This window comes from Ammospiza caudacuta, chromosome 24 (assembly GCF_027887145.1).
Source record: "Ammospiza caudacuta isolate bAmmCau1 chromosome 24, bAmmCau1.pri, whole genome shotgun sequence".
Taxonomy (NCBI): Eukaryota; Metazoa; Chordata; class Aves; order Passeriformes; family Passerellidae; genus Ammospiza; species Ammospiza caudacuta.
Genome location: NC_080616.1, coordinates 6,246,622 through 6,273,787, shown reverse-complemented (window position 1 = coordinate 6,273,787; position 27,166 = coordinate 6,246,622). Strand labels below are relative to the sequence as shown.

The 27,166-nt window shown below is 44.5% G+C and overlaps 3 protein-coding genes across 3 annotated transcripts; 1 reads left to right on the top strand and 2 right to left on the bottom strand.

The window, feature by feature from the left end:
- Window positions 1-743: 743 nt before the first annotated feature.
- On the bottom strand, window positions 744-10,524 carry CIMAP3 (ciliary microtubule associated protein 3). The gene is made up of 6 exons (XM_058819232.1): window positions 10,491-10,524; window positions 9,021-9,163; window positions 6,792-6,890; window positions 5,047-5,186; window positions 2,956-3,082; window positions 744-812 (listed from the first exon to the last, which is right to left on the bottom strand). Exons 1-6 carry the CDS (start codon window positions 10,513-10,515, stop codon window positions 744-746), a joined length of 603 nt encoding a protein of 200 aa, XP_058675215.1. The 5' UTR covers window positions 10,516-10,524.
- Window positions 10,525-12,993: 2,469 nt separating this feature from the next.
- On the bottom strand, window positions 12,994-17,292 carry LOC131567715 (acidic mammalian chitinase-like). The gene is made up of 11 exons (XM_058819431.1): window positions 17,257-17,292; window positions 16,619-16,648; window positions 15,812-16,013; window positions 15,470-15,526; window positions 15,201-15,366; window positions 14,964-15,088; window positions 14,595-14,700; window positions 14,335-14,520; window positions 14,037-14,156; window positions 13,814-13,955; window positions 12,994-13,148 (listed from the first exon to the last, which is right to left on the bottom strand). Exons 1-10 carry the CDS (start codon window positions 17,279-17,281, stop codon window positions 13,821-13,823), a joined length of 1,152 nt encoding a protein of 383 aa, XP_058675414.1. The 5' UTR covers window positions 17,282-17,292; the 3' UTR covers window positions 12,994-13,148; window positions 13,814-13,820.
- A 2,899-nt stretch (window positions 17,293-20,191) lies between these two features.
- Window positions 20,192-26,050, top strand: LOC131567705 (acidic mammalian chitinase-like). The gene is made up of 11 exons (XM_058819417.1): window positions 20,192-20,275; window positions 20,897-20,926; window positions 21,481-21,682; window positions 22,025-22,081; window positions 22,186-22,351; window positions 22,464-22,588; window positions 22,721-22,844; window positions 22,952-23,137; window positions 24,129-24,248; window positions 24,330-24,471; window positions 25,720-26,050. Exons 1-11 carry the CDS (start codon window positions 20,251-20,253, stop codon window positions 25,965-25,967), a joined length of 1,425 nt encoding a protein of 474 aa, XP_058675400.1. The 5' UTR covers window positions 20,192-20,250; the 3' UTR covers window positions 25,968-26,050.
- The last annotated feature ends 1,116 nt before the right edge of the window (window positions 26,051-27,166 follow it).

The window sequence follows — 27,166 nt, the reverse complement described above, 5'->3', positions numbered from 1 at the left end:
AATTATTTGGCATATGAAAATATTTGATATATTAATTTTTTTTTGTGTATACAATTACTTTGTATATAAAATTACTTTGTTTATAAAATTATTTGGGATATAAAATGCTTTGGTTTATAACATTATTTTGTATATACAATTATTTGGGATATAAAATTAATTGGTATATTAAAATATTTGGGATATAAAAATATTTGGGATATAAAATTATTTGGGATATAAAATTATTTGGTATATAAAATTATGTGGTTTTAGAATCTAAAGTTTAAAATTAAATATAAGATTTAATTTGAGGCTTTAAAAAACCTTTTAAATACTAAAAGTGAGAATATAAATTCATAGTTTAGAGACATGTTAAACTAAGTAAAAGAAAGTTTAGAATTTGAATTTTTACCTTAAAATTTATTTTATATATTTCTATATTTTTATATATTATTATTTTCAGCTCACGACCGTAATTTTTTTAAAAAATACCTCCAACACATTTAAAACACATCCAAATATTTTAAAACACCTTCAAAACAAATTCTGGATTTCAGTTTCTTCCCAACGAGCTGGGACGGGGCTGAGAGGATTGAGATGAGCAGAGCAAATTAAAATCATTAAAAAGCATTAAAAACATTAAAAACCATTAAAAACATTAAAAACCATTAAAAACATTAAAAACCATTTAAAATACTTGATTTATTCAGCCTGGAGCTGCAGTGATGTCTCCAAATAAAGATATTTTTGATATTTTTTCCTCAGCCGTGGTGCAGCTTCAGGTACGCCTCCCTGCCCTGGTTTTTCTGGAAATTTTTATCCACAGTCATCTAAAAAAAAAAAAAAACCCAAAAAAAAAACAAATTTTCCATTAAAAACAACGAAAAATGTGCCAGGAAATGAAAGGGTGAGACCCAAAATTGGGATTTAAATGAGATTTTTGTACCAGTTTAGCCCCACGAGGCACTGGAGGCCCCACTCTGCTCATTTTGGGGGTGGAAATTGGAGAAAATTCTGATTAAAAGGGGATTTTTTTGGGGGGGGTTTTGCAAACAGGGATTGATTGAGAGAAAAATCACTTTGTGTTTTGTGCTCTTGGGCAGGGGAAAATAACAAAAAAATTGAGGAAATGTGAAGGAAAAAAAGGAAATTTTCTCTCGCAAGAAATAGGAAAAAACAAAATTGTGGAAAATGGGAATTGAAAGGGAATTTTTGTCCCAGAAGCTTTGAGGTAGGGAAGGATAAAAAAAAAAAAGGTGGAGGAAATGGGGAATAAAAAGGAAATTTTCTGTCTCAGAAGCAGGAAAGGGAAATAAAATGGCGAAAATATGGAGTGAAAAGGAAATTGGGGAATTTCCTCTCTCAGAAGCACTGGGGTAGGAAAGGAGTATAAAATGGAGAAAATACGAATTTAAAAGGAAATTTCTTGTCTCAGAAGCAAGAAAGAACAATAAAATAGCAAAAATATGGAGTGGAAAGGAAATTTCCTCTCAAAAGCAGGAGAGGACAAGAAAAAAATGTAATTTAATTTAAATTAACGGTTGGGTTTGGAAATTTCCTCTCTCAAAAGCAGGAGAGGACAAGAAAAAAATGTAATTTAATTTAAATTAACGATTGGGTTTGGAAATTTCCTCTCTCAAAAGCAGGAGAGGAGAATAAAATGGTGAAAATGGGAAGTGAAAAAAAGGAAAATTTCAAAAGCAGGAGAGGAGAATTAAATAGTGAAAATATGGAGTGAAAAGGAAATTTCTTGTCTCAGAAGCAGGAAAGAACAATAAAATGGTGAAAATGGGAAGTGAAAAGGAAATTTCCTCTCTCAAAAGCAGGAGAGGACAAGAAAAAATGTAATTTAATTTAAATTAACGATTGGGTTTGGAAATTTCCTCTCTCAAAAGCAGGGGAGGACAAGAAAAAAATGTAATTTAATTTAATTTAATGGTTGGGTTTGGAAATACAGAAATGAAAGGTTTGGGAGGAAACAGCTGCCCCAACAGGAAAAAAGTGAAAATGGGGAGTCCAAAAAGGAAATTTCCTGTCTCAGGAGCAGGAAAGGACAACAAAAAATGAAAATATGGAGGAAAAAAGGAATTTCCTGTGTCAGGAGCAGGAAATGAAACAAAAAAGTGAAAATATGGAGGAAAAGGGGAATTTCCTGTCTCAGGAGCAGGAAATTAAACAAAAAAGTGAAAATATGGAGAAAAAAAGGGAATTTCCTGTCTCAGGAGCAGGAAAGGACAACAAAAAAGGGAAAATATGGAGGAAAAAATGGAATTTCCTGTCTCAGGAGCAGGAAATGAAACAAAACAGTGAAAATATGGAGGAAAAAAGGGAATTTCCTGTCTCAGGAGCAGGAAAGGACAACAAAAAATGAAAATATGGAGGAAAAAAGGGAATTTCCTGTCTCAGGAGCAGGAAATGAAAATAAACCAGTGGAAATATGGAGGAAAAAAGGGAATTTCCTGTGTCAGGAGCAGGAAAGGACAACAAAAAAGTGAAAATATGGAGGAAAAAAGGGAATTTTCTGTCTCAGGAGCAGGAAAGGACAACAAAAAATGAAAATATGGAGAAAAAAGGGAATTTCCTGTCTCAGGAGTAGGAAATGAAACAAAACAGTGAAAATATGGAGGAAAAAAGGGAATTTCCTGTGTCAGGAGCAGGAAAGGACAACAAAAAAGTGAAAATATGGAGGAAAAAAGGGAATTTCCTGGCTCAGGAGTAGGAAAGGACAACAAAAAAGGGAAAATATGGAGGAAAAAAGGGAATTTTCTGTCTCAGGAGCGGGAAAGGACAACAAAAGAGTGAAAATATGGAGGAAAAAAGGGAATTTTCTGTCTCAGGAGCGGGAAAGGACAACAAAAGAGTGAAAATATGGAGGAAAAAAGGGAATTTTCTGTCTCAGGAGCGGGAAAGGACAACAAAAAAGTGAAAATATGGAGGAAAAAAGGGAATTTCCTGCCTCTGGGCCTTCCTCACCTTCTGCACCTGCATCTTCACCATCCTCTGCACCGGCTGCGGCAGCGCTGCCCCGTTGGGAGCCCCGAACCGGGAGGGCCACGAGACCTTTTTGGTTTGGGGCTCCCGGATGTCGTAGGAGCCAGGCCTGGGGAGCAGCAATTGTTTGTTTATTTAAATAAATAAATTTAAATAAATTTTATCTGCATTTTCGGGCTGGTTTGGTTGAATTGAAACGTCCCGGTGTTGGGCCAAAGTGTCCCAGCGATGAGCAAAATATTTGAATGTTGTCCAAAATATTCTAATATCCAAAATATTCCAGTGTTAAGCGAAATATTCTGATGTTAATCGCAGTGTTCCGATGTTAACCAAAATGTTAAATAAAATATCCCAGTGTGAATCAAAATATCCCAGTGTTATCCAAAATGTCCCAATGTTAACCTAAATATTAAATAAAATATCCCAGTGTAATCCAAAATATCCCAGTGTGATCCAAAATGTTCCAATATTAACCTAAATATTCCAATGTTAAGCTAAATATTCCAATGTTAATCACAATGTTCCAATGTTAGCCAAAATATTAAATAAAATATCCCAGTGTGAATCAAAATATCCCAGTGTTATCCAAAATGTCCCAATATTAACCTAAATATTCCAATATTAACCAGAATATTCCAGTGTTAATCAAAATGTCCCGGTATCATCAAAAATGTCCCAATGTTAACAAAAAAAATTCCAATATTAAGCTAAATATTCCAATGTTAATCACAATGTTTGAATGTTAGCCAAAATATTAAATAAAATATCCCAGTGTAAATCAAAATATCCCAGTGTTATCCAAAATGTCCCAATGTTAACCTAAATATTAAATAAAATATCCCAATGTAAATCAAAATATCCCAGTGTTATCCAAAATGTCCCAATGTTAACCTAAATATTAAATAAAATATCCCAGTGTAATCCAAAATATCCCAGTGTTATCCAAAATGTTCCAATATTAACCTAAATATTCCAATGTTAAGCTAAATATTCTAATGTTAATCACAATGTTCCAATGTTAGCCAAAATATTAAATAAAATATCCCAGTGTAAATCAAAATATCCCAGTGTTATCCAAAATGTCCCAATATTAACCTAAATATTCCAATATTAACCAGAATATTCCAGTGTTAATCAAAATGTCCCGGTATCATCAAAAATGTCCCAATGTTAACAAAAAAAATTTCCAATATTAACCTAAATATTCCAATGTTAACCAAAATATTCTAATATTAACCTAAAAATATCCCAATATTAACAAAAATATTCCAATATTAACCAATATTTTTTGAGATAAAAAGCTTATTTTTTGGAGATAGAAAAACTTCTTTTCAGAGATAAAAAGTCTTATTTTTGGGACATAAAAATTTTCTTTTCAGAGATAAAAAATCTTCTTTTTTGGGACACAAAAAATTTATTTTGGGAGCTAAAAAACATCTTTTTTGGAGACAAAACCTCTTTATAAAATTTTTTAAAATTACTTTATTTTATCTTATATTTTATATATTATATTATATTATATTATATTATATTATATTATATTATATTATATATATTATATTATATATATTATAATATATTTTATTATAATATAATATAATATAATATAATATAATATAATATAATTATATTGTATTATATATTGTATTATATATATTATATTATATTATATTATATTATATTATATTATATTATATCATATTATATTATACTATATAATATAATATCATATATTATATTATATGAATTATATATATTGTATTATATATTATATTGTATTATATATTATATTATATTATATTATATTATATTATATTATATTATATTATATCATATTATACTATATTATATTATATTATATTATATTATATCATATCATATCATATCATATCATATCATATCATATTATATTATATGTTTTTATTTTTATTTTATATTTTATATTTTTTAATTTAATTTAATTTAATTTAATTTAATTTTTTTTTTTTTTTTTTTTTTTTTTTTTTTTTTTTTTTTTTTTTTTTTTTTTTTTTTTTTTTTTTTATTTTCTATTTTACAAAGGGTTTTCCTTACCCGGGGTAGCGGTCCCGGTCCCGCAGGCGGGTGGGGAACCGGGGGCTGCTGGAGCTGAACGGGACCGGGGCCGGGCCGGGCCGGGCCGGGCGGGGCTCAGCCGGGAAGGGCCCGTAGGCGGCGGGGCCGGGGGTCACGGTCTGGGAAAGCGGCCAAAAACGGGGAAAATCAGCCAAAAACCAGGGGAAAAGAGGCCAAAAACCAGAGGAGTTCAGGGAGAATTCACCTCCAAAATTCCACTTCATTCCCATCCAAAATTCAGTCTCATTCCCTCCTGAAATTCCACCTCATTCCCATCCAAAATTCCACCTCATTCCTCCCGGAATTCCACCTAAATTCCCTCCCAAAATTCCACCTCATTCCCACCCAAAATTCAATCTCATTCCCTCCTGAAATTCCACCTCATTCCCACCTAAAATTCCACCTCATTCCCTCCCGAAATTCCACTGAAATTCCCTCCCAAAATTCCACCTCATTCCCTCCCAGAATTCCACTGAAATTCCCTCCCAAAATTCCACCTCATTCCCATCCAAAATTCAATCTCATTCCCTCCTGAAATTCCATCTCATTCCCTCCCAAAATTCCACCTCATTCCCTCCCGAAATTCCACCACATTCCCACCCAAAATTCCACCTCATTCCCTCCCAGAATTCCACTGAAATTCCCTCCCAAAATTCCACCTCATTCCCTCCCAAAATTCCACCTCATTCCCTCCTGAAATTCCATCTCATTCCCACCCAAAATTCTACCTCATTCCTCCCGGAATTCCACTGAAATTCCCTCCCAAAATTCAACCTCACTCCCATCCAAAATTCCACCTCATTCCCACCTAAAATTCCATCTCATTCCCACCCAAAATTCCACCTCATTCCCACCTGAAATTCCATCTCATTCCCACCCAAAATTCCACCTCATTCCCTCCCAAAATTCAACCTCATTCCCACCCAAAATTCCACCTCATTCCTCCCGGAATTCCACCTCACTCCCATCCAAAATTCCACCTCATTCCCACCGAAAATTCCACCACATTCCCACCCAAAATTCCACCTCTTTCCCATTCAAAATTCCACCCCATTCCCTCCCAAAATTCCACCTCATTCCCACCTAAAATTCTACATTCACCCCCAAAATTGCACATTGCCATCCAAAATTCCACGTGCCCATAAAAATTCCACCTTCCTGCCCCAAAACTGCAGATTCACACCCACAATTCCACGTTCCCACCTGAAATTCCACATTGCCACCAAAATTCCACCATATTCCCAGCCAAAATTCCAACATTCCCACCCAAAATTCCAACATTCCCACCCAAAATTCCAATATTTCTACCCAAAGTTCAATATTCCCGCCCAAAATTCCACCACATTCCCACCCGAAATTCCACATTCCTGTGGCAGCACCCAGGGCATGGCACAGCCAGGCTGGGGAATATTTTGGCTGCTTTTCCCCGCTTTTTTTGGCTGCTTTTCACCTCTTTTCGGCCGCTTTTCTCCCTTTTTTTTTGCTGCTTTTCCCCTGTATTTTTTTTCTGCTTTTCCTCTGTATTTTTTTCTGCTTTTCCCCTGTATTTTTTTCTGCTTTTCCCCTGTATTTTTTTTTCCGCTTTTCCTCTGTATTTTTTTCTGCTTTTCCCCTGTATTTTTCTCTGCTTTTCCCCTGTATTTTTTCTGCTTTTCCCCTGTATTTTTTCTGCTTTTCCCCTGTATTTTTTTCCTGTTTTTCCCTCTTTTTGGCTTTCCCCTCACCCGGGCCCTCTGCTGGAATCTCGGGGCCGTCCTGGCTCCCATCACGTAGCCCAGGGCGCTCATGGGCCGGGTGCTCCAGGAGGATTGCAGGACGTTGTTCTGCAATTTGAGACCCAAAATAATTTATTTGACGTTATTCAAAACCATCCTTGGCAGGGCAGAGTCAGCTGAGCAGCAAATGTTATTCCTAATAGGGTTATTCCTAATTATTCCTTTAATTTCTGTCTATTCCAGAACCTCGAGGATTGGTTGGGAAAGGAGATAATTCATTTCTCCAGGAAAATTTCCTGTTTCCATCCGGCAGTGGGTTTAAACGAGCAGCAGATACTACTCCTATCAAAGTTATTCCTAATAATTCATTTAATTTCTGACTATTCCAGAACCTCGAGGATTGGTTGGGAAAGGAGGTAATTCCTTTTTCCAGGAAAATTTCCTTTTTCCATCCTGCAGTGGGTTTGCAGGGCAGGAGTGCATGATACTGCTCCTATTATTATTCCCTTAATTTCTGATCATTCCTAATTATTTCCTTATTTTTATTCCCTTAATTACTCCCTTAATTTCTGACTATTCTGAACGTCAAGGATTGGCTGGGAAAGGAGAAAATTCCTTTTTCCAGGAGGATTTGGACAACTTGCAGTGGATTTGCAGGGAGGACTACATGGTACTACTCCTAATAAACTTATTCCTAATTATTCCCTTAATTTCTGACCATTCCTGATTATTTCCTTATTTTGTTCCTTTAATTATTCCCTTAATTTCTGACTATTCCAGAACATCAAGGATCGGGTGGGAAAGGAGAAAATTCCTTTTTCCAGGAGGATCTGGGACATGTTCCAGCAGGTTTGCAGGGAGGATTTCATGGTACTATTCCAATTAAACTTATTCCTAATTATTCCATTGATTTCTGACTATTTCTAATTGTTTCCTTATTTTGTTCCCTTAATTTCTCACTATTCCAGAACCTCAAGGATTGGTTGGGAAAGGAGAAAATTCCTTTTTCCAGGAGGATTTGGGACACCTTGCAGTGGGTTTGCAGAGCAGAATTATCTGAGCAGCAAATTAACCTAATAGAGTTAATCCTAACAGTTCCCTTTATTTCTGACTATTCCAGAACCTCAAGGATCAATTGGGAAAGGAAATAATTCCTTTTTCCAGGAAAATTTCCTTTTTCCGTCCTGCAGCAGGTTTTCAGGGAGGACTGCATGGAACTATTCCAATTAAACTTATTCCTAATAATTCCCTTAATTTCTCACTACTTCAGAGCCTGAAGCAAAGGAGACAATTCCTTTTTCCAGGAGGATTTGGGACATGTTCCAGCAGGTTTGCAGGGAGGATTTCATGGTACTATTCCAATTAAACTTATTCCTAATAATTCCCCTAATTTCTGACTATTACAGAACCTCAAGGATTGGTGGGGAAAAGAGATAATTCCTTTTTCCAGGTGGACGTGAGGCACCTTGCAGTGGGTTTTAATGGGCAGTAGTGCAGCATGAAAAGCAGATTCTATTCCTAATAAATTTATTCCTAATAATTTAGGAATTTCTTAATTTCTCACTACTGCAGAGCCTGAAGCAAAGGAGACAATTCCTTTTCTCCAGGAGGATTTGGGACATCTTCCAGCAGGTTTTCAGGGAGGACTGCATGGTACTACTCCTAATAAACTTATTCCTAATGATTCCCTTAATTTCTGACTGTTCCAGATCCTCAAGGACTGGTTGGGAAAGGAGATAATTCCTTTTTCCATCCTGCAGTGGGTTTTCAGGGCAGGAGCGCAGCATGAAAAGCAGATACTTTTCCTATTAAACTTACTCCTTATAATTCCCTCAATTTCTCACTATTGCAGATCCTCAAGGACTGGTTAGGAAAGGAGACAAAAATTCCTTTTTCCAGGGGGATGTGGGACATCCCGCAGCGGCGGAATTATCTGAGCAGCAAATTATTCCTAATAATTCCCCTCAATTTCTCACTACTGCAGATCCTCAAGGACTGGTTAGGAAAGGAGACAAAAATTCCTTTTTCCAGGGGGATGTGGGACATCCCGCAGCGGCAGAATTATCTGAGCAGCAAATTATTCCTAATAATTCCCCTCAATTTCTCACAACTGCAGAGCCTGAAGCAAAGGAGACGATTCCTTTTCCCAGGAGGATGTGGGGCATCTCCCAGCGGGTTTTCAGGGCAGGAGCGACCCCGTAACTTGTCTAAAAACCCCAGAAGGCAGGAGGAGCTCACCTCCGGCCCCAGGTAGGAGCCTGGCCCCAGCAAGGGGCTGCCCCTCACGCCCAGCACCTCGATGCCCAGCCTGTCCGGGGCAAAGCTGGAGGGGAACATTTTCCGGTCCTGAGTGGTCCCAAAGGAGATGAGCTTGGACATAGCTGGGGGACAGGCACAGGGAAATGCCAGAGAAACAAGAAAAAAAAATAAAGAGAAAAAAAAAAAAAAAAAAAGAGAAAAAAAAGGTAACCATGAGCTGCCTTCTGCCTTAATCCCCCTGCCCTGGGGTATTTGGGAGGGATTTGCTCTTTGCCTCAAAGCCACGAGGGGCTGAGAGGAATGAGGGACTTGTCTTTCCAAAAAGATTTGTTTTTCACAGGAAAATGGACTTGTTTTTCACAACCAGTGACAGATTTGTTTTTCCAAACAGATTTGTTTTTCACAAGAAAATGGATTTGTTTTTCGCAAAGAACGACAGATTTGTCTTTGCCATGGATATTTAAGAGGGGTCTGCCCTTCCCTCTGCCTCGTTCCTCTCAGACCCTTCTTCAAAGCCACGAGGGGCTGAGAGGAATGAGGGATTTGTCATCCCCGATTTATTTTTCACAAGCAAGGACAGATTTGTTTTTCCAAACAGATTTGTTTTTCCAAACAGATTTGTTTTTCACAAGAAAATGGATTTGTTTTTCACAAAGAACGACAGATTTGTCTTTGCCCTGGATATTTGGGAGGGGTCTCCCCTTTGCCTCTGCCTCGTTCCTCTCAGACCCTTCTTCAAAGCCACGAGGGGCTGAGAGGAATGAGGGATTTGTCTTTTCAAACAGATTTATTTTTCAAAAGTAATTTGTCTTTCCAAACAAACTGTGGGTCTGCTGGTAGGTAAAACCAGCACCGAGAGAGAAAAGAAATTATGGGAAGGATTCCCATGGATGGAAATCCAACCATGGATTGGATTCAACCCATTCCCATTCTTGATGAATGGGAAAAAAAGATATTTACCTTTATAAATAAGCTGTAGGTTTGCTGATAAATTAAATTGGATATTGAAAGTTGAAATAAACAATGGGAGAAAACCCTAAATTCCATAAGAATTAAAAATGAAAAGGGAGGGTTGTACATTAGAGGGGAATCTTTGGTGTCAGGTGTTTTGGGAAGTCTGAACCTCTCAGGTACCTCAGAAATGGGGAAAGAGAGAGGAAAATTGGGATATAAAGGAGGCTGCATCCTCCAAAAGTTGGAGACCCCAGGTGAACACCCCATGGCCTCTCCTTTTATTGGAATAAAGCAAAACAACTCCTCTGTCTCCATTTTGGCCACAAACCTCTGATGTTTGTGGATTAATTTTCCTGACAGGGCGGATTTTCCCCATCCCATTCTGAGCAGGGAACTGGGATCTGGGAAGCTCCTGGAGCAGCTGATGGTGGGATGGGGGATGAAGGAGAAGCAATGCCAGCCCCTCCAGGTGCCCCTGCCTGGGCCAGCTCTCACCTCTGGGCTCCTGCCTCGCTGCCATCCCGGCCTGGCACAGCTGCGGGTGTTATGGGCACCGGGGAGCCGGGGCAAAGCGGGGATTGGGCATCAGGGGGCCGGGAAAAAGCCGGGATTGGGCATCGGGGGGCCGGGGAAAAGCCGGGATTGGGCATTTCCCTCGGGAACGGGCCGGGCGGGCTCCGGGAGCAGCTCTGCCTTGTGAGGTCACAGCGCTGGCGGTGTGACAGCGGCTCTGCCCCGGTTCCCCTGGCACTGCCAGGGAGGGGCAGCGAGAAATGCCGGCTGGGAGGGAGGCCAAAACCTGCCCGAGATACACATTGGAATGGCGGCTTTTTGCAGGTGTTAAAAGGGATTTTATATGCGTGGCGTTAAAGTAACTTTGCTATAAAAATATGGTTTTCATTTGTGTTGTTAATTAAGCTTGGACGTAGTAGTGAAAGAGATGATATAAGTATGTGTTATAGATGCATAATATTGGCTTTTTGCTAATATTTATATGGATTTTATATGTGTGCTGTTAAAGTAACTTTGCTATAAAAATATGGTTTTCATTTGTGTTGTTAATTAAGCTTGGACGTAGTAGTGAAAGAGATGATATAAGTATGTGTTATAGATACATAATATTGGCTTTTTGCTAATATTTATATGGATTTTATATGTGTGGTGTTAAAGTAACTTTGCTATAAAAATATGGTTTTCATTTGTGTTGTTAATTAAGCTTAGACGTAGTAGTGAAAGAGATAAGTATGTGTTATAGATACATAATATTGGCTTTTCGCTAATATTTAAATGGATTCTATATGTGTGGTGTTAAAGTAACTTTGCTATAAAAATGTAGGTTTCATTTCTGTTGTTACTTCAACTTAGACATAGTAGTGAAATAGATGCTATAAGTATGTGTTATAGATACATAATATTGGCTTTTCGCTAATATTTAAATGGATTCTATATGTGTGATACTAAAGTAACTTTGTTATAAAAAGATAGTTATCATTGCTGTTGTTACTTAAACTTAGTAGTGAAATACATAACTATGCGTAATAGATACATAATATTCGCTTTTTGCTAATATTTAAATGGATTCTATATGTGTGGAGTTAAAGTAACTTTGTTATAAAGACAGTTTTTATTTTGGTTGTTAATTAAACTTAGTAGTGAAATGGCTGATATGTGTTATAGATACGTATTATAATATTGGCTTCTTGCTAACATTAAAGTGGATTTCGTATGTATGATTTTGAAGTAACTTTGTTATAAAAATACAGGTTTCATTTCTGTTGTTACTTAAACTTAGTAGTGAAATACATAACTATGCGTTATAGATACATAATGTTGGCTTTTTGCTAATATTTAAATGGATTCTATATGTGTGGTGTTAAAGTAACTTTGTTATAAAAATATAATTTTCATTTGTGTTGTTAATTAAGCTTGGACGTAGTAGTGAAAGAGATAAGTATGTGTTATAGATACATAATATTGACTTTTTGCTAATATTTAAATGGATTTTATATGTGTGGTGTTAAAGTAACTTTGCTATAAAAATGTAGGTTTCATTTCTGTTGTTACTTCAACTTAGACATAGTAGTGAAATAGATGCTATAAGTATGTGTTACAGATACATAATATTGGCTTTTCGCTAATATTTAAATGGATTCTATATGTGTGATGTTAATTTTGTTATGAAGATAAATTTTTTATTTCAATTGTTAATTAAGCTTAGACATAGCAGTGAAATAGCTGATATGTGTTACAGACACACTGTAATATTGGCTTTTTGCAAGTATTAAAATGGATTTTATATGTGTGGTGTTAAAGTAACTTTGTTATAAAAATATGGTTTTTATTTCTGTTGTTAGTTAAGCTTGGACATAGTAGTGAAATAGTGAATAATGAATTTTGTGTTAAAATGCCCGCTTGGATGGGATAACAGCCCAAAAGCACAGCCAGGAAACACAGGCTCTAAAAAGGCAGAGCAAGGAGGGGCCATGTGAAATAGCTCCTGAATATGTAAATTAGTTTATTGATATGCATAAAAACTATGAATATTCAACAGAATGATTTAACTAAGAGGTATTTAAGGGGAATCCCCGAGGATAACAGGGTGCTCTTGGCTGACCCCATAACGTTTGTCCTTGTTTCCCATTGTCCTTTATTGAACTTCTTAATTTTCACAGGAGAGTGAAAGTGTTTTTCACATCTTTGCTCTCCTGTTGTCCTTTATTAAACTTTTACATTTTCACAGTTTTTCACAGGTGTTTTTCACTGTTTCACACTTTGCTCTATGGTCCTTGTGCCCTATTGTCCTTTATTTTCCTTTTAAACTTTTCCACAGGAGAGTGAATGTGTTTTTCACACCTTTGCTCTATGGTCCTTGTCTCCCGCTATCCTTCACTGAACTGTTTACATTTCCACTGGAGACTGAGCCTGTTTTTCACACCAACATCCTGAGAGTATCAGGAAGTGACAAAACACAAAAGAAGAAACGAGTGGAACCAGGAAGTTGTTGGTTTTGGGTGAAGGTTTATTGAATCATTGTCATTGTGTGCAATGGGATCAGAGGGATCTTTGGGCTGGATCAGGATCAGGATTGGGATCAGGATCTGTCACTGCAGCTCCTCCTGCACCTCCAGCAGCTGCAGGGACGTGAGGACTGTGCTGTGAAAAGAAAGCAGAATTTTCCTTGGTGTGACACATGAGTAATGCCATGGCTGACTCTCACAAATTAAATATCAATTAAATTAAAGTAAATATCATGTATATCTCTTAGGAGAAGTTTTATAGATTTATAGTTATGTTTTATCCTCTCCTTGTGTTGTTATTATGGGGTGGCCTGTTGGGACATTTGGGAGGGTGGGGTTGTTACTATGGCAACAGCTGATTTCCAATTAAGAATTAAGGAAGTGAAACTCCACCACTGGATAGGGAAGAAGGAGTCAATAGACAAAACTTTGGGAAGGGCTAAAGGGTTAAAAGGCAAAACCTCCATTGTGTAAACAAGCACATGCCATGGAAAAAAATCCTTTAAATTTTCTCTATTCAGTCTTCTGTTATATTTTTGATAAAGTTTTAATAAACCTTTTTTTGGAACTAATATTTAATAATTTAATAAATATAATATTAATAACATTTAATATATAAACATGGTAAAATTTAATATTTTAATAAACCTTTTTCGGAAGCAAACTTTAATAAAACTTTTTTGGAAGTGAGTATCGTTTTTCACACTGGGGAAGGGACGATGTTTGCAATGCCCCCTTGCCCACCCCTCTGTGTCCTTTGGGGCACACAGCCCGTGTCCCATGTCCCTCCCTGTCACTCACAGCACGCTCACAGCCCCAGGCCCCTCTTCAGCGTGGAGATCAGGGGGTATTTGCCCTGGTGGCAGAAGTTGCCAGTGAAGTCATCCAGGTCGATGGTCCACACCATGGCCCCTCCAAAGTTGTTCTTCTTCAGCCAGTCCACCTGGGGGGAGGAAAATCTCAGTGAGCGCCAGGAATTGATCCCACAGGAGAATCCAGCCCCATCCCAGCACTGCCCCCAGACCTTGAGGCCAAAGCTCCTCTCGTTGTCGTAGCCGACCCATTCGCTGCCCTTGTAGGTGTAGGGGACATCCTGAGGCGCATCCCAAGCCTGGGTGGCTCCAGAGCTCAGGAAGGTGCAGATCTAAGGAGAAAGAACAGTGGGAATGTCAGCCAGGTTAGTAACCCAAACCTGGGTGCTCAGGAAGGTGCAGATGTGCAAGAAAGAGCAGTGGGAACATGAGCCAGGTTAGGAATTTCGTGCTGGAAGTGCCAGCAGTGTCAGGGCTGCCCTTGCAGGCCGCCATGAGTCCCTCACACACCTCGTAGTAAGCCAGGAGCCCGGCCTCCCCGGTGTAGGGCCCTGCAGGGCCAGGCCCGGAGCTGGGGGCACCGATGGCCGTGTTGGATGGGTTCTGCAGGGTGAAGCTCTTTCCATATGTTGGGAATCCCACCAGCAGCTTCTGGGCTGGGGCGCCGTTGTTCTTCCAGTAGTTCATGGCGTATTCCTGGAAAAGGCAGCAGGGTTCAGGCTGTGCTGTGGCACGGGGAGCCCCGGGCCGGAGGCCCCAAAGGCACTCACAACACTGAGGGTGCTGCCGCTGCTGAACAGGGGGCTGTTCTCGCCCGTGGAGCCGTCCCAGGGCCCGTGGAAGTCGTAGGTCATGACGTGGATGTAATCCAGGTACCTGTGGGGAGCAGGGCTCTGTCCTCACCTGAGGGCCCGGAGCTGGGGCTGCCATCACCCCACAGCCCCTGAACTTGGGAAACCCTCAGGGGCTTTCACTGCCTGTCCACAGGGTGTCAGGTTGAGTTCTGACTCTGTCAGTGTTGTTTTAGTTTACTACATTGTTTATTTTATCCTTTTATTTCCTTCGCTATTAAAGAACTGTTATTTCCCACCCAGGGAACCCACCCCAGGACCAGCAGGGACCCCAGGTTTGTCACTCACTTGCCCAGCTCAGCAATCTCGTAGCCAGCCTGGATGGTGGAAAGTCCTCCAGCCACAGCAGCAGTGACCATGAGCCGGGGCCTGTTGCTCTGCTTGGCTTCCTGCTCGAAGGCTGCCACCATTTCCTGAGGGACCCAAGGCACAGCGATCACCTGGGGGCTCTCAGGGCTGAGGCTTTGCAGCCGCCCAGGGCTCAGAGGCAGAGCTGTGGCCAGCAGGGCCTGGAGCCAAGCCCACCTTAACCAGGACGGTGAAGAGGGACTTGTCCTGGGCAGGGCTGCCCCTGGAGCCGGGGTATTCCCAGTCCAGGTCCAGCCCGTCGAACTGATACTGGCGCAGGAACCTGACCACGGAGTTGATGAAGGTCTGGCGGTTCTGGGGCGTGGAGACCATGGTGGAGAACCTGGGCAAGCAGAGCAGGAGAGAGGTGAGGTTGGAATCCAACCTCTTCCTGCTTTCCCTCCCTCTCCCAGGAGTCATAATTGGAAAGAGCTGGTTGGACTCACTTCTGTGTGCCGAAATTCCATCCTCCAATGGCCAGCAGGGTCTTCAGGTTGCGGTTCCTGCAAGAAAGGGACAGGAACTGGAGTGACCCCAAGGGTTTGGTCAGTGCAGCCTGGGTCACTTTTGTGGGAAAGGCCAAGAGCCACTGCCCCCATGCTCAGAGGATGGGGCTGTCCCCATGTCCTGCCTTGGCCGTGTCTCTGTCCTTCTTCACTCAGCATCCTTGTCACCAAAAAGGACAGGGAGGGAGCAGAGAAGGGCACAGGATGGCACAGGAGGGAGCAGAGAAGGGCACAGGATGGCACAGGAGGGAGCAGAGCCCTGCTGGGGCTCCCAGCACTCACTGGTTCTTGAGGCCATTGAAGGACTTGTAGAGGGTCTCGTCGTTCCACTCGTAGGTGGTGATCTCGTTGTTGTTCATGCCGGCGAAGGCGTAGATCAGGTGGTTGCACAGGTTGGGGTCGATGTTCTCGGGGGTGTACCTCCCCTCCCCAGGCCTGTACTGGGCCCAGTTGGTGAAGTAACAGGTCAGCACATAGGCAGTGCCTGCGGGGAGACAGCGGCCATGGAGGGGCTGCAGTGCCTGGCATGGCCCGGCCCTGGGCACGGCATCCCCACTGTGGGCACAGCTCCTGTGCCAGACTGCAGGGCAAGATCTGTTCTGTTGTCATCTGGGTGGCAGCTGGCTTTTGGCAAGCAGGCAGTTTGCCTTATCTCTCCCACAATCACTTCTCACTATGGACAGACATCTGCTGATAACAGCTATTGATTGATAAGAGCTACACTGCCTGACTGATAAGGACTACAACATCCCACTGGGAGCTGCTCTGCCCAGAAAGAGGAGCCAAGCATTGCCACCCAGATATAATCTGGAGATTCTGCAACACCAGCACAGCTTCTCCACTGGATTTACCAGAGGAGCAGCAGCTCCCTCTTGTTCCACTGGTTCTGACTCTGTCGGTGTTGTTCTAGTGCACCGCACTATTTATATTATCCTTTTATTTCCTTTCCCTATGAAAGAACTGTTATTTCCTCTCCCATATTTTTTACCTGACAGCCCCTTAATTTAAAATTTATAGTAAATTAGAGGGGTGGGGAGGGTTCACATCCCCCATTTCAGGCGAGGCTCCTGCCTTCCTCAGGGCACCTACCGAGCTGGGCGTTCAGCAGCAGGGCCAGACCTGCAGGGCACAAGGAAACAACAACACACGGTCACTGCTGGGCCTGGGCAATGCAAACCCTGCAGCAAGGCTCAGGCACAAGAGTTTGGCTAACATTTCACCAAGCACTGCATTTCTCCAATGATTTCAGGTAAAAGCACCAAAAAGAACCCAAACAGATGCGAAAGGAATCGTTGAGCTTTGAGATTGAAGTCTAAAAGCACATTTCCATTGCAGCCTGCAATGAACTATGTCCATGCTCAGGCAGAAGAGTTTCACTAAAATTTCACCAAGCACTTAATTTCTCCAGTGATTCCATGAAAAAGCACCAAAAAGAACCCACACAGATGCCAAAGGAATCATTTGGATTTCAGGTTTATATCTAAAAGCACATTTCCATTGCAGCCTGCAGTGAGCTCTGTCCATGCTCAAAGCAGAGCAGATCCCCAACCCCAGCAGCGTTAAAGAAGAGAAATTTCCCTCCCCAAAGGAAATTGAGAAATCTCTGACAGAAAAGAGAGAGAGCAGCGTTTTCATGCCTCCAGCCCCCGGGCAGGCAGCAGAGCAGCAGTGCCAGAGCCCCCAGCCCTGCTCAGGAGGGCACAGAGCTCCAGCCCAGCAGCACTCACCGGTGAGCAGAGTGAGCTTGGCCATCCTGGACCAGACTGATGTGCTCGGGCTCTCTCCCTCTTTTATACCCTGCTCCTCTCTGCTGCCACCGTGGGACCCACAGCGATGGACAAACATTACGCAACTTGGCAGGGAGCAGTGTCACCAAACCTGTCACCAGCACAATGGGCCCGGGCTCTCCAGCTGCAGGGGTCACTGCCGTGGGGCTGTGCCACGTCCTGGAGCTGCGAGGGCAGATAAAGAGCGGGATTAGATTGTGGGGTTGTTCAAATGTTGTTCTAACAGCAGCTCTGTGTCCCCCGGTGGCTGCAGGGGTGACCTTGTGCTGTCCCTGAGCCCTTCCCAGGGGCTGGCACTGCCCAAGCCCAGCCTGGGTGTCCCTGGTGGCAGCGGCCCCAGGCAGGGCTGAGCGGGGCTCTGGCTCCAGCCCGGGCACTGCTGGGGGCTCTGCGCTCACCTGGGCTGTGGGACAGAGGGACCCTGGGGCTCTGAGCTCACCTGAGCTGTGGGACAGAGGGACCCTGGGGCTCTGAGCTCACCTGGGCTGTGGGACAGAGGGACCCTGGGGCTCTGAGCTCACCTGGGCTGTGGGACAGAGGGACCCTGGGGCTCTGAGCTCACCTGGGCTGTGGGACAGAGGGACCCTGGGGCTCTGAGCTCACCTGGGCTGTGGGACAGAGGGACCCTGGGGCTCTGAGCTCACCTGGGCTCTCCTCTGGCAAACAGAGGAAGGTTCTTTATTTCTTGGAGGGTAAACTCCACAAGGCACTCTCCGGAGTATGAACCCAGTTAATTTTCCTCTCAAATTTGTCCCCTCATTTTCCCGCTCATCTCTTTCACAAACTGAGACACCCCTGTGTTGCTGAGCATTCCCTTTTTTCCCTAAGTGAAGCTCCATCAGCTGAATGCCTCAAAATATCCTTTCCACATTTGATCTTCTGTCCCAATGGAGACTCCAAGCTCCCCCCCTGTGTGAGGAGCCTGGGGACTGGATTTCTTCCCTTTTCCCTCTGTCGGACAGAGGGACCTTGGTGCTCTGAGCTGTGTCTTGCCCACCCAGGTGAGGTGGGGTCTCCTCTGGAAGCAGACATGAGGAGTCCCATTACTAAAGAACAACCACATTGGTTTTTACTGAGTCATTCTCCACCTGATAAAGCAAAATTCTTCTGTAAGAAGCGTTGTTTTTGTCATCTTCTTTCCCTAATCTCCTGACACCCATGGTCACAAGAACAAGTGGGAGGACAACGCAGCAGAAGCTGATTCTGATTCACTTCGTTTGCAGCAAGCCTTGTGCCACACCTCTGTTTTGGTAATTCCAGTGTTGGTGTTCCCAGCAGCCAATGGAATGGGCAGGATGAGAGTTTTACCGGGAAGATGCAGCTGGAAAAACCAGAGTGGTGAAATCTCTCTGCAACCCAACACTGGAATAGATGGAAGGTCCCTGTCTGCTCTTTCTAATTGGAATTCTTTCAGCAAGGACCAATTCTTGTGCCCTTCGTTACTTCCCAGCACTCCAATGGAACCCACAGCAAAACACCTTTGTTAGAACAGAAGGGCAGGATAAGTCCTGAAGGAAAACTCCTGATTTGTTACCCCCACATGAAAACAAATCAGTGTCCTTGATCCTGCCCCAAATGCTCTCGTGTCTATACCCAAACACCTTCCCTGGGTAACAGAGCTGAAAATGCTCCAGAGGTCACTGAGGGCAGGATTTTCCAGACCTATCCCAGCTGAATTTGTCTTTATCAACCAAGAAAAACATTGGAAAAATACTCCTTGAGGATGTTGTCCTGTTATCAGCTGTGTCCCACCCCGTGCCTGCAGCAAATACCAAGGCTCAGGTTGGCACATTTTAATCTGCAGATCAGCCAGCATCTGATACCAGATTGTTTTCCAGGTTTCCAGTCATCCAAGGCTGGGTGACCTCCTGGAAAGTCACCTTCATGTCACCCCACAGGGAATTAAACCTCCCAGTGCAGGGACAGAGCCGTGTCCCCATTCCTGAGTTGGGAAAAGGGAAGAAATCCAGTCCCCAGGCTCCTCACACAGGGAGGGAGCTTGGAGTCTCCATTGGGACAGAAGATCAAATGTGGAAAGGATATTTTGAGGCATTCAGCTGATGGAGCTTCACTTAGGGAAAAAAGGGAATGCTCAGCAACACAGGGGTGTCTCAGTTTGTGAAAGAGATGAGCGGGAAAATGAGGGGACAAAGTTGAGAGGAAAATAAACTGGGTTCATACTCCGGAGAGTGCCTTGTGGAGTTTACCCTCCAAGAAATAAAGAACCTTCCTCTGTTTGCCAGAGGAGAGCCCAGGTGAGCTCAGAGCCCCAGGGTCCCTCTGTCCCACAGCCCAGGTGAGCTCAGAGCCCCAGGGTCCCTCTGTCCCACAGCCCAGGTGAGCTCAGAGCCCCAGGGTCCCTCTGTCCCACAGCCCAGGTGAGCTCAGAGCCCCAGGGTCCCTCTGTCCCACAGCCCAGGTGAGCTCAGAGCCCCAGGGTCCCTCTGTCCCACAGCCCAGGTGAGCTCAGAGCCCCAGGGTCCCTCTGTCCCACAGCCCAGGTGAGCGCAGAGCCCCCAGCAGTGCCCGGGCTGGAGCCAGAGCCCCGCTCAGCCCTGCCTGGGGCCGCTGCCACCAGGGACACCCAGGCTGGGCTTGGGCAGTGCCAGCCCCTGGGAAGGGCTCGAGGACCGCACAAGGTCACCCCTGCAGCCACCGGGGGACACAGAGCTGCTGTTAGAACAACATTTGAACAACCCCACAATCTAATCCCGCTCTTTATCTGCCCTCGCAGCTCCAGGACGTGGCACAGCCCCACGGCAGTGACCCCTGCAGCTGGAGAGCCCGGGCCCATTGTGCTGGTGACAGGTTTGGTGACACTGCTCCCTGCCAAGTTGCGTAATGTTTGTCCATCGCTGTGGGTCCCACGGTGGCAGCAGAGAGGAGCAGGGTATAAAAGAGGGAGAGAGCCCGAGCACATCAGTCTGGTCCAGGATGGCCAAGCTCACTCTGCTCACCGGTGAGTGCTGCTGGGCTGGAGCTCTGTGCCCTCCTGAGCAGGGCTGGGGGCTCTGGCACTGCTGCTCTGCTGCCTGCCCGGGGGCTGGAGGCATGAAAACGCTGCTCTCTCTCTTTTCTGTCAGAGATTTCTCAATTTCCTTTGGGGAGGGAAATTTCTCTTCTTTAGCGCTGCTGGGGCTGGGGATCTGCTCTGCTTTGAGCATGGACAGAGCTCACTGCAGGCTGCAATGGAAATGTGCTTTTAGATATAAACCTGAAATCCAAATGATTCCTTTGGCATCTGTGTGGGTTCTTTTTGGTGCTTTTTCATGGAATCACTGGAGAAATGAAGTGCTTGGTGAAATTTTAGTGAAACTCTTCTGCCTGAGCATGGACATAGTTTATTGCAGGCTGCAATGGAAATGTGCTTTTAGACTTCAATCTAAAAGCTCAACGATTCCTTTCGCATCTGTTTGGGTTCTTTTTGGTGCTTTTACCTGAAATCATTGGAGAAATGAAGTGCATGGAGAAACTTGAGCGAAACTCTTGTGCCTGAGCTTGTGAGCAGAGCCTTGCTGCAGGGTTTGCATTGCCCAGGCCCAGCAGTGACCGTGTGTTGTTGTTTCCTTGTGCCCTGCAGGTCTGGCCCTGCTGCTGAACGCCCAGCTCGGTAGGTGCCCTGAGGAAGGCAGGAGCCTCGCCTGAAATGGGGGATGTGAACCCTCCCCACCCCTCTAATTTACTATAAATTTTAAATTAAGGGGCTGTCAGGTAAAAAATATGGGAGAGGAAATAACAGTTCTATTAATAGGGAAGGAAACAAAAGGATAATATAAATAGTGCGGTACACTAGAACAACACCAACAGAGTCAGAACCAGTGGAAGAAGAGGCAGCTGCTGCTCCTCTGGTAAATCCAGTGGAGAAGCTGTGCTGGTGTTCCAGAATCTCCAGATTATATTTGGTTAGCAATGCTTGGCTCCTCTTTCTGGGCAGAGCATCTCCCAGTGGGATGCTGTAGTTCTTATCAGCCATGCAGTGACATTCAATAGCTGTTATCAGCAGGTGTCCCCTCTCGAGGGTGGAGATAAGGCAAACTGCCCACTTGACAAAAGCCAGCTGCCACGCAGATGACAACAGAACAGATCTTGCCCTGCAGTCTAGAATGAGCGGGGGATGCCGTGCCCAGGCACTGCAGCCCCTCCATGGCCGCTGTCTCCCCACAGGCACTGCCTATGTGCTGACCTGTTACTTCACCAACTGGGCCCAGTACAGGCCTGGCCTGGGCAAGTTCACCCCTGAAAATGTCGACCCTTGCCTGTGCAACCACCTGATCTACGCCTTCGCCGGCATGAACAACAACGAGATCACCACCTACGAGTGGAACGACGAGACCCTCTACAAGTCCTTCAATGGCCTCAAGAACCAGTGAGTGCTGGGAGCCCCAGCAGGGCTCTGCTCCCTCCCGTGCCATCCTGTGCCCTTCTCTGCTCCCTCCTGTGCCATCCTGTGCCCTTCTCTGCTCCCTCCTGTGCCCTTCTCTGCCCTTCTCTGCTCCCTCCCGTGCCATCCTGTGCCCTTCTCTGCTCCCTCCCTGTCCTTTTTGGTGACAAGGATGCTGAGTGAAGAAGGACAGAGACACAGCCAAGGCAGGACATGGGGACAGCCCCATCCTCTGAGCATGGGGCTAGCAGCTCAGGGGTGCTGTGGACATCCATTCTATGATTTTATGACATACAATAACTCAGGTTCCTGCCTCTTGCCCTGCAGGAACAAAGACCTGAAGACCCTGCTGGCCATTGGAGGATGGAATTTCGGCACAGCCAAGTGAGTTCAAACCATTTCCAGCCCTAAATGGCAATGTAGGAACAAAATGAGAAGGGGAAGGGGCTCCATGGGAACCCCACCTCTCTCCTGCTCTGCTTGCCCAGGTTCTCCACCATGGTCTCCACGCCCCAGAACCGCCAGACCTTCATCAACTCCGTCATCAAATTCCTGCGCCAGTATCAGTTCGACGGGCTGGACCTGGACTGGGAATACCCCGGCTCCAGGGGCAGCCCTGCCCAGGACAAGTCCCTCTTCACCGTCCTGGTTAAGGTGGGCTTGGCTCCAGGCCCTGCTGGCCACAGCTCTGCCTCTGAGCCCTGGGCGGCTGCAAAGCCTCAGCCCTGAGAGCCCCCAGGTGATCGCTGTGCCTTGGGTCCCTCAGGAAATGGTGGCAGCCTTCGAGCAGGAAGCCAAGCAGAGCAACAGGCCCCGGCTCATGGTCACTGCTGCTGTGGCTGCTGGACTCTCCACCATCCAGGCCGGCTACGAGATTGCTGAGATTGGCAAGTGAGTGACCAGCCTGGGGTCCCTGGTGGGATTTGAGAGATTTCCTGAGAGTGATGAGGTGAAAGAGCCCCTGAGGGTGGGGTGATGGCAGCTGCAGGCCCTCGGGTGAGCACAGAGTCCCTCTCCCTGCAGGTACCTGGATTACATCCATGTCATGACCTACGACTTCCACGGCTCCTGGGAGAGGAACACTGGAGAGAACAGCCCCCTGTTCGCTGGCCCTGCCGACAGCGGCGACTACAAATACTTCAACGTCGTGAGTGCTTCTTTGGGACACCCACAGCTCCCAGATCCTGGGTGAGATTTCGAGGAATTCATCCTTCAAATCCTAGCAAAGATCTGAGAGGGAATGGTTTCTTGCAGGAATACGCCATGAATTATTGGAAGAGCAATGGTGCCCCAGCTGAGAAGCTCCTGGTGGGATTCCCAACCTATGGAAAGAGCTTCACCCTGCAGAACCCATCTGACACCTCCGTTGGAGCTCCAGCATCCGGCCCTGGCCCCGCTGGACCCTACACCAGGGAGGCTGGAACTCTGGCTTACTACGAGGTAGGGATGTTCCATCACATTCCTCGCTCAAATCATTTGAAGGAATTGGTCAGGAAGCTCCCGTGGAGTTTCCATTTGAAGGAATTGATCAGGAGGGTCCCATGGAGGTTTCATTTGAAGGAACTGATCAGGAAGCTCCCGTGGAGTTTTCATTTGAAGGAATTGATCAGGAGGCTCCCATGGAGTTTCCATTTGAAGGAATTGATCAGGAGGCTCCCATGGAGTTTCCATTTGAAGGAATTGATCAGGAGGCTCCCATGGAGTTTCCATTTGAAGGAATTGATCAGGAGGCTCCCATGGAGTTTCCATTTGAAGGAATTGATCAGGAAGCTCCTGTGGAGGTTTCATTTGAAGGAATTGATCAGGAAGCTCCCGTGGAGTTTCCATTTGAAGGAACTGATCAGGAAGCTCTTGTGGAGTTTTCATTTGAAGGAATTGATCAGGAGGCTCCCATGGAGTTTCCATTTGAAGGAATTGATCAGGAGGCTCCCATGGAGGTTTCATTTGAAGGAATTGATCAGGAAGCTCTTGTGGAGTTTTCATTTGAAGGAATTGATCAGGAAGCTCCTGTGGAGTTTCCATTTGAAGGAATTGATCAGGAAGCTCCCGTGGAGTTTTCATTTGAAGGAATTGATCAGGAAGCTCCCATTTGAAGGAATTGATCAGGAGGCTCCCATGGAGGTTTCATTTGAAGGAATTGATCAGGAAGCTCCTGTGGAGTTTCCATTTGAAGGAATTGATCAGGAAGCTCCCATGGAGGTTTCATTTGAAGGAATTGATCAGGAAGCTCCCATTTGAAGGAATTGATCAGGAGGCTCCCATGGAGCTCTCTGCGTGGCTCAGGCACAGAGCTCTCCATGGAATCACCAGGAGGGAGTTGTGCACTCAGGGAATGGGGAGGCAGCACAAAACCAGAGGATGAAGCCAAGGCAAGGGCAGAGCCTGGGCTTTTCCCTTTTTGTGGATAACATTCCTGCTTCCTTCTCCTTAGATCTGCTCTCTCCTGAGCTCTGGAGCCACCCAGGCTTGGGATGAACCCCAGGATGTCCCCTACGCCTACAAGGGCAGCGAATGGGTCGGCTACGACAACGTCAAGAGCTTTGGCCTCAAGGTCTGGGGGCAGTGCTGGGATGGGGCTGGATTCTCCTGTGGGATCAATTCCTGGCGCTCACCAGGACTTTCCTCCCCATAGGTGGACTGGCTGAAGAAGAACAACTTTGGAGGAGCCATGGTGTGGGCCCTGGACATGGATGACTTCACTGGGGATTTCTGCAAGGAAGGCAAATACCCCCTGATCTCCAGCCTGAAGAAGGGCCTGGGGCTGCAGAGCAGCGGTGAGTGGCTCCAGAGAGCAGGAGCAGCTCCTTGGTGGAGATTCCCGAAATTCCTACAGGGGTGTGGGAGGGATGAAACATTTTCAACCCTTTTCCCACCCAAATTCCAGATTGTGTTCCCCATCTGAGCCCCTTCCTCCCATCACTGAGGGTCCCACCACCAGCAGCAGGAGCAGCTCCTTCATGGAGACCCCCAACCTTCCTATGGAGGTGTGGGAGGGATGAAACACCAGGAACGTTAAAACAAACCTGCTCCTTGTGGAGCAGCTCCTTCATGGAGACTCCCAAAATTCCTATGAAGGATGGGGTGGAATCAAACACTTCCAACCCCTTCCTGCCTAAATTCCAGACTCTGTTCCCCTTCCTCCCACCCATTTGAGGCTCCCACCACCAGCAACAGGAGCAGCTCCTTCATGGAAGGACTTCTTATGGAGGTGTGGGAGGGATGAAACACCAGGAACATTCAAATAAACCTTTTCCTCGTTGAATTCTTGAATTCCAGACTGCGTTCCCCCCTCTGAGCCCCTTCCTCCCATCACTGAGGCTCCCACCACCACCCGCAGCAGGAGCAGCTCCTTCATGGAGACTCCCAACCTTCCTATGAAGGATGGGGTGGAATCAAACACTTTCAACCCTTTCCTGCCTAAATTCCAGATTGTGTTTCTCCCTCCTCCCATTTGAGGTTCCCACCATCAGCAACAGGAGCAGCTCCTTCATGGAGACTCCCAAAATTCCTATGAAGGATGGGGTGGAATCAAACACTTCCAACCCTTTCCTGCCGAAATTCCAGACTCTGTCCCCCCCTCCTCCCATTTGAGTCTCCCAACACCACCACCAGCAACAGGAGCAGCTCCTTGATGGAGACCCCCAACCCTCCTAAGTAGGTGTGAGAGGGATGAAACACCAGGAATGTTAAAATAACCCTATTCCTGGTTGAATTCTCGCATTCCAGACTGCGTTCCCCCCTCTGAGCCCCTTCCTCCCATCACTGAGGTTCCCACCATCAGCAACAGGAGCAGCTCCTTCATGGAGACTCCCAACCTTCCTATGAAGGATGAGGAGGAATCAAACACTTCCAACCCATTACTGCTTAAATTCCAGACTCTGTTCCCCCTCCTCCCATTTGAGTCTCCCAACACCACCAGCAAAAGGAGCAGCTCTTTATGGAGGAGCTTCCTATGTAGGTGTGGGATGAAACACCAGGAACGTTAAAATAACCCTATTCCTGGTTGAATTCTTGCATTCCAGACTGCGTTCCCCCCTCTAAGCCCCTTCCTCCCGTCACTGAGGCTCCCACCACCACCTCCGGCGGCTCTGGCGGCTCTGGCGGCTCCGGCGGCTCTGGATTCTGTGCCGGGAAACCCAACGGGATCTACGCAGACCCCAACAACAAGAGGAACTTCTACAGCTGCCTGAACGGCCAGACCTTCGTGCAGAGCTGCGAGCAGGGGCTGGTCTTCGACCCCGCCTGCTCCTGCTGCAACTGGCCCCAGTGATTGCCAACCCTTTCACAGCCAGTCCATCCCTCGGATTTCATTGTGTGCAATAATCATGATTAAACAAAGCTTTCTCAGAGCAATCCTCTCTGTTGTAACTCTATTTTTTTTTTTTTTTTTTTTTTTGCATTTTCATGGCTCTCAGGGAATCCTGGAGTGCGTGGCTGTTAAAATTCCCGACAGCAGGTGTCAATGTTGCCTGCTCTTCTTCCCGGCCGTGGTGGAGGGAATTTTCCAGGAGTTTTTTAGAGATTTTCCGGCAACATTCGGAGAAGAAAAGCGGCTGCAAGCCTGAAAGCTGAGTTGTTGTTCATCTTTGTCACAAATCCATATCTGAGGCAAAGAGGAATTTTTTAAGCATTTTTTAATAGAAATAGAGCACTTTGATAGGTAAAAAACCCCCAAAAACAGGATAAAGGCAGAGTTTGTTTCTCCAGGGTTTCAAAGCCTGTGGGAGACATGGAATCACGGAATCCCAGCGTGGGCTGGGTTAGAAGGGACCTTAAAGTTCATCCCATTCCACCACAGGCCATTCTTCCTGTTTGGGACAGGCAGGAAAGCTCCTCTCTCTCTGAGTCCCACCAGCTCAGTGGATAAATATAAATATAAATATAAATATAAATATAAATATAAATATAAATATAAATATAAATATAAATATAAATATAAATATAAATATAATATAAATATACACATAGAAATACACATAGAAATACACATAGAAATAGAAGTATACATAAAAATATAAATAGAAATAGACATAGAAAATTAGTATAAATATAAGTAGAAATAAACATAAACATAAACATAAGAACATAAATTGTATAGATAAACACATCAATACCTATACCCATAAATACAGATATAGATATAGATGTGGATGTAGATGTAGATATTGATAGAAATAGAAATATACATAGAAATAGAAGTATACATAAAAATATAAATAGAAACAGACATAGAAATATTAGTATAAATATAAGTAGAAATAAATATAAATATAAATGTAAATATACACAGAAATACACATAGAAATACACATAGAAATAAAAGTATACATAAAAATATAAATAGAAATAGACATAGAAAATTAGTATAAATATAAGTAGAAATAACTATAACTATAACTATAACTATAACTATAAATACAAATAGAAATAGAAATACACATAGAAGTATTAGTATAAATATAAGTCTAC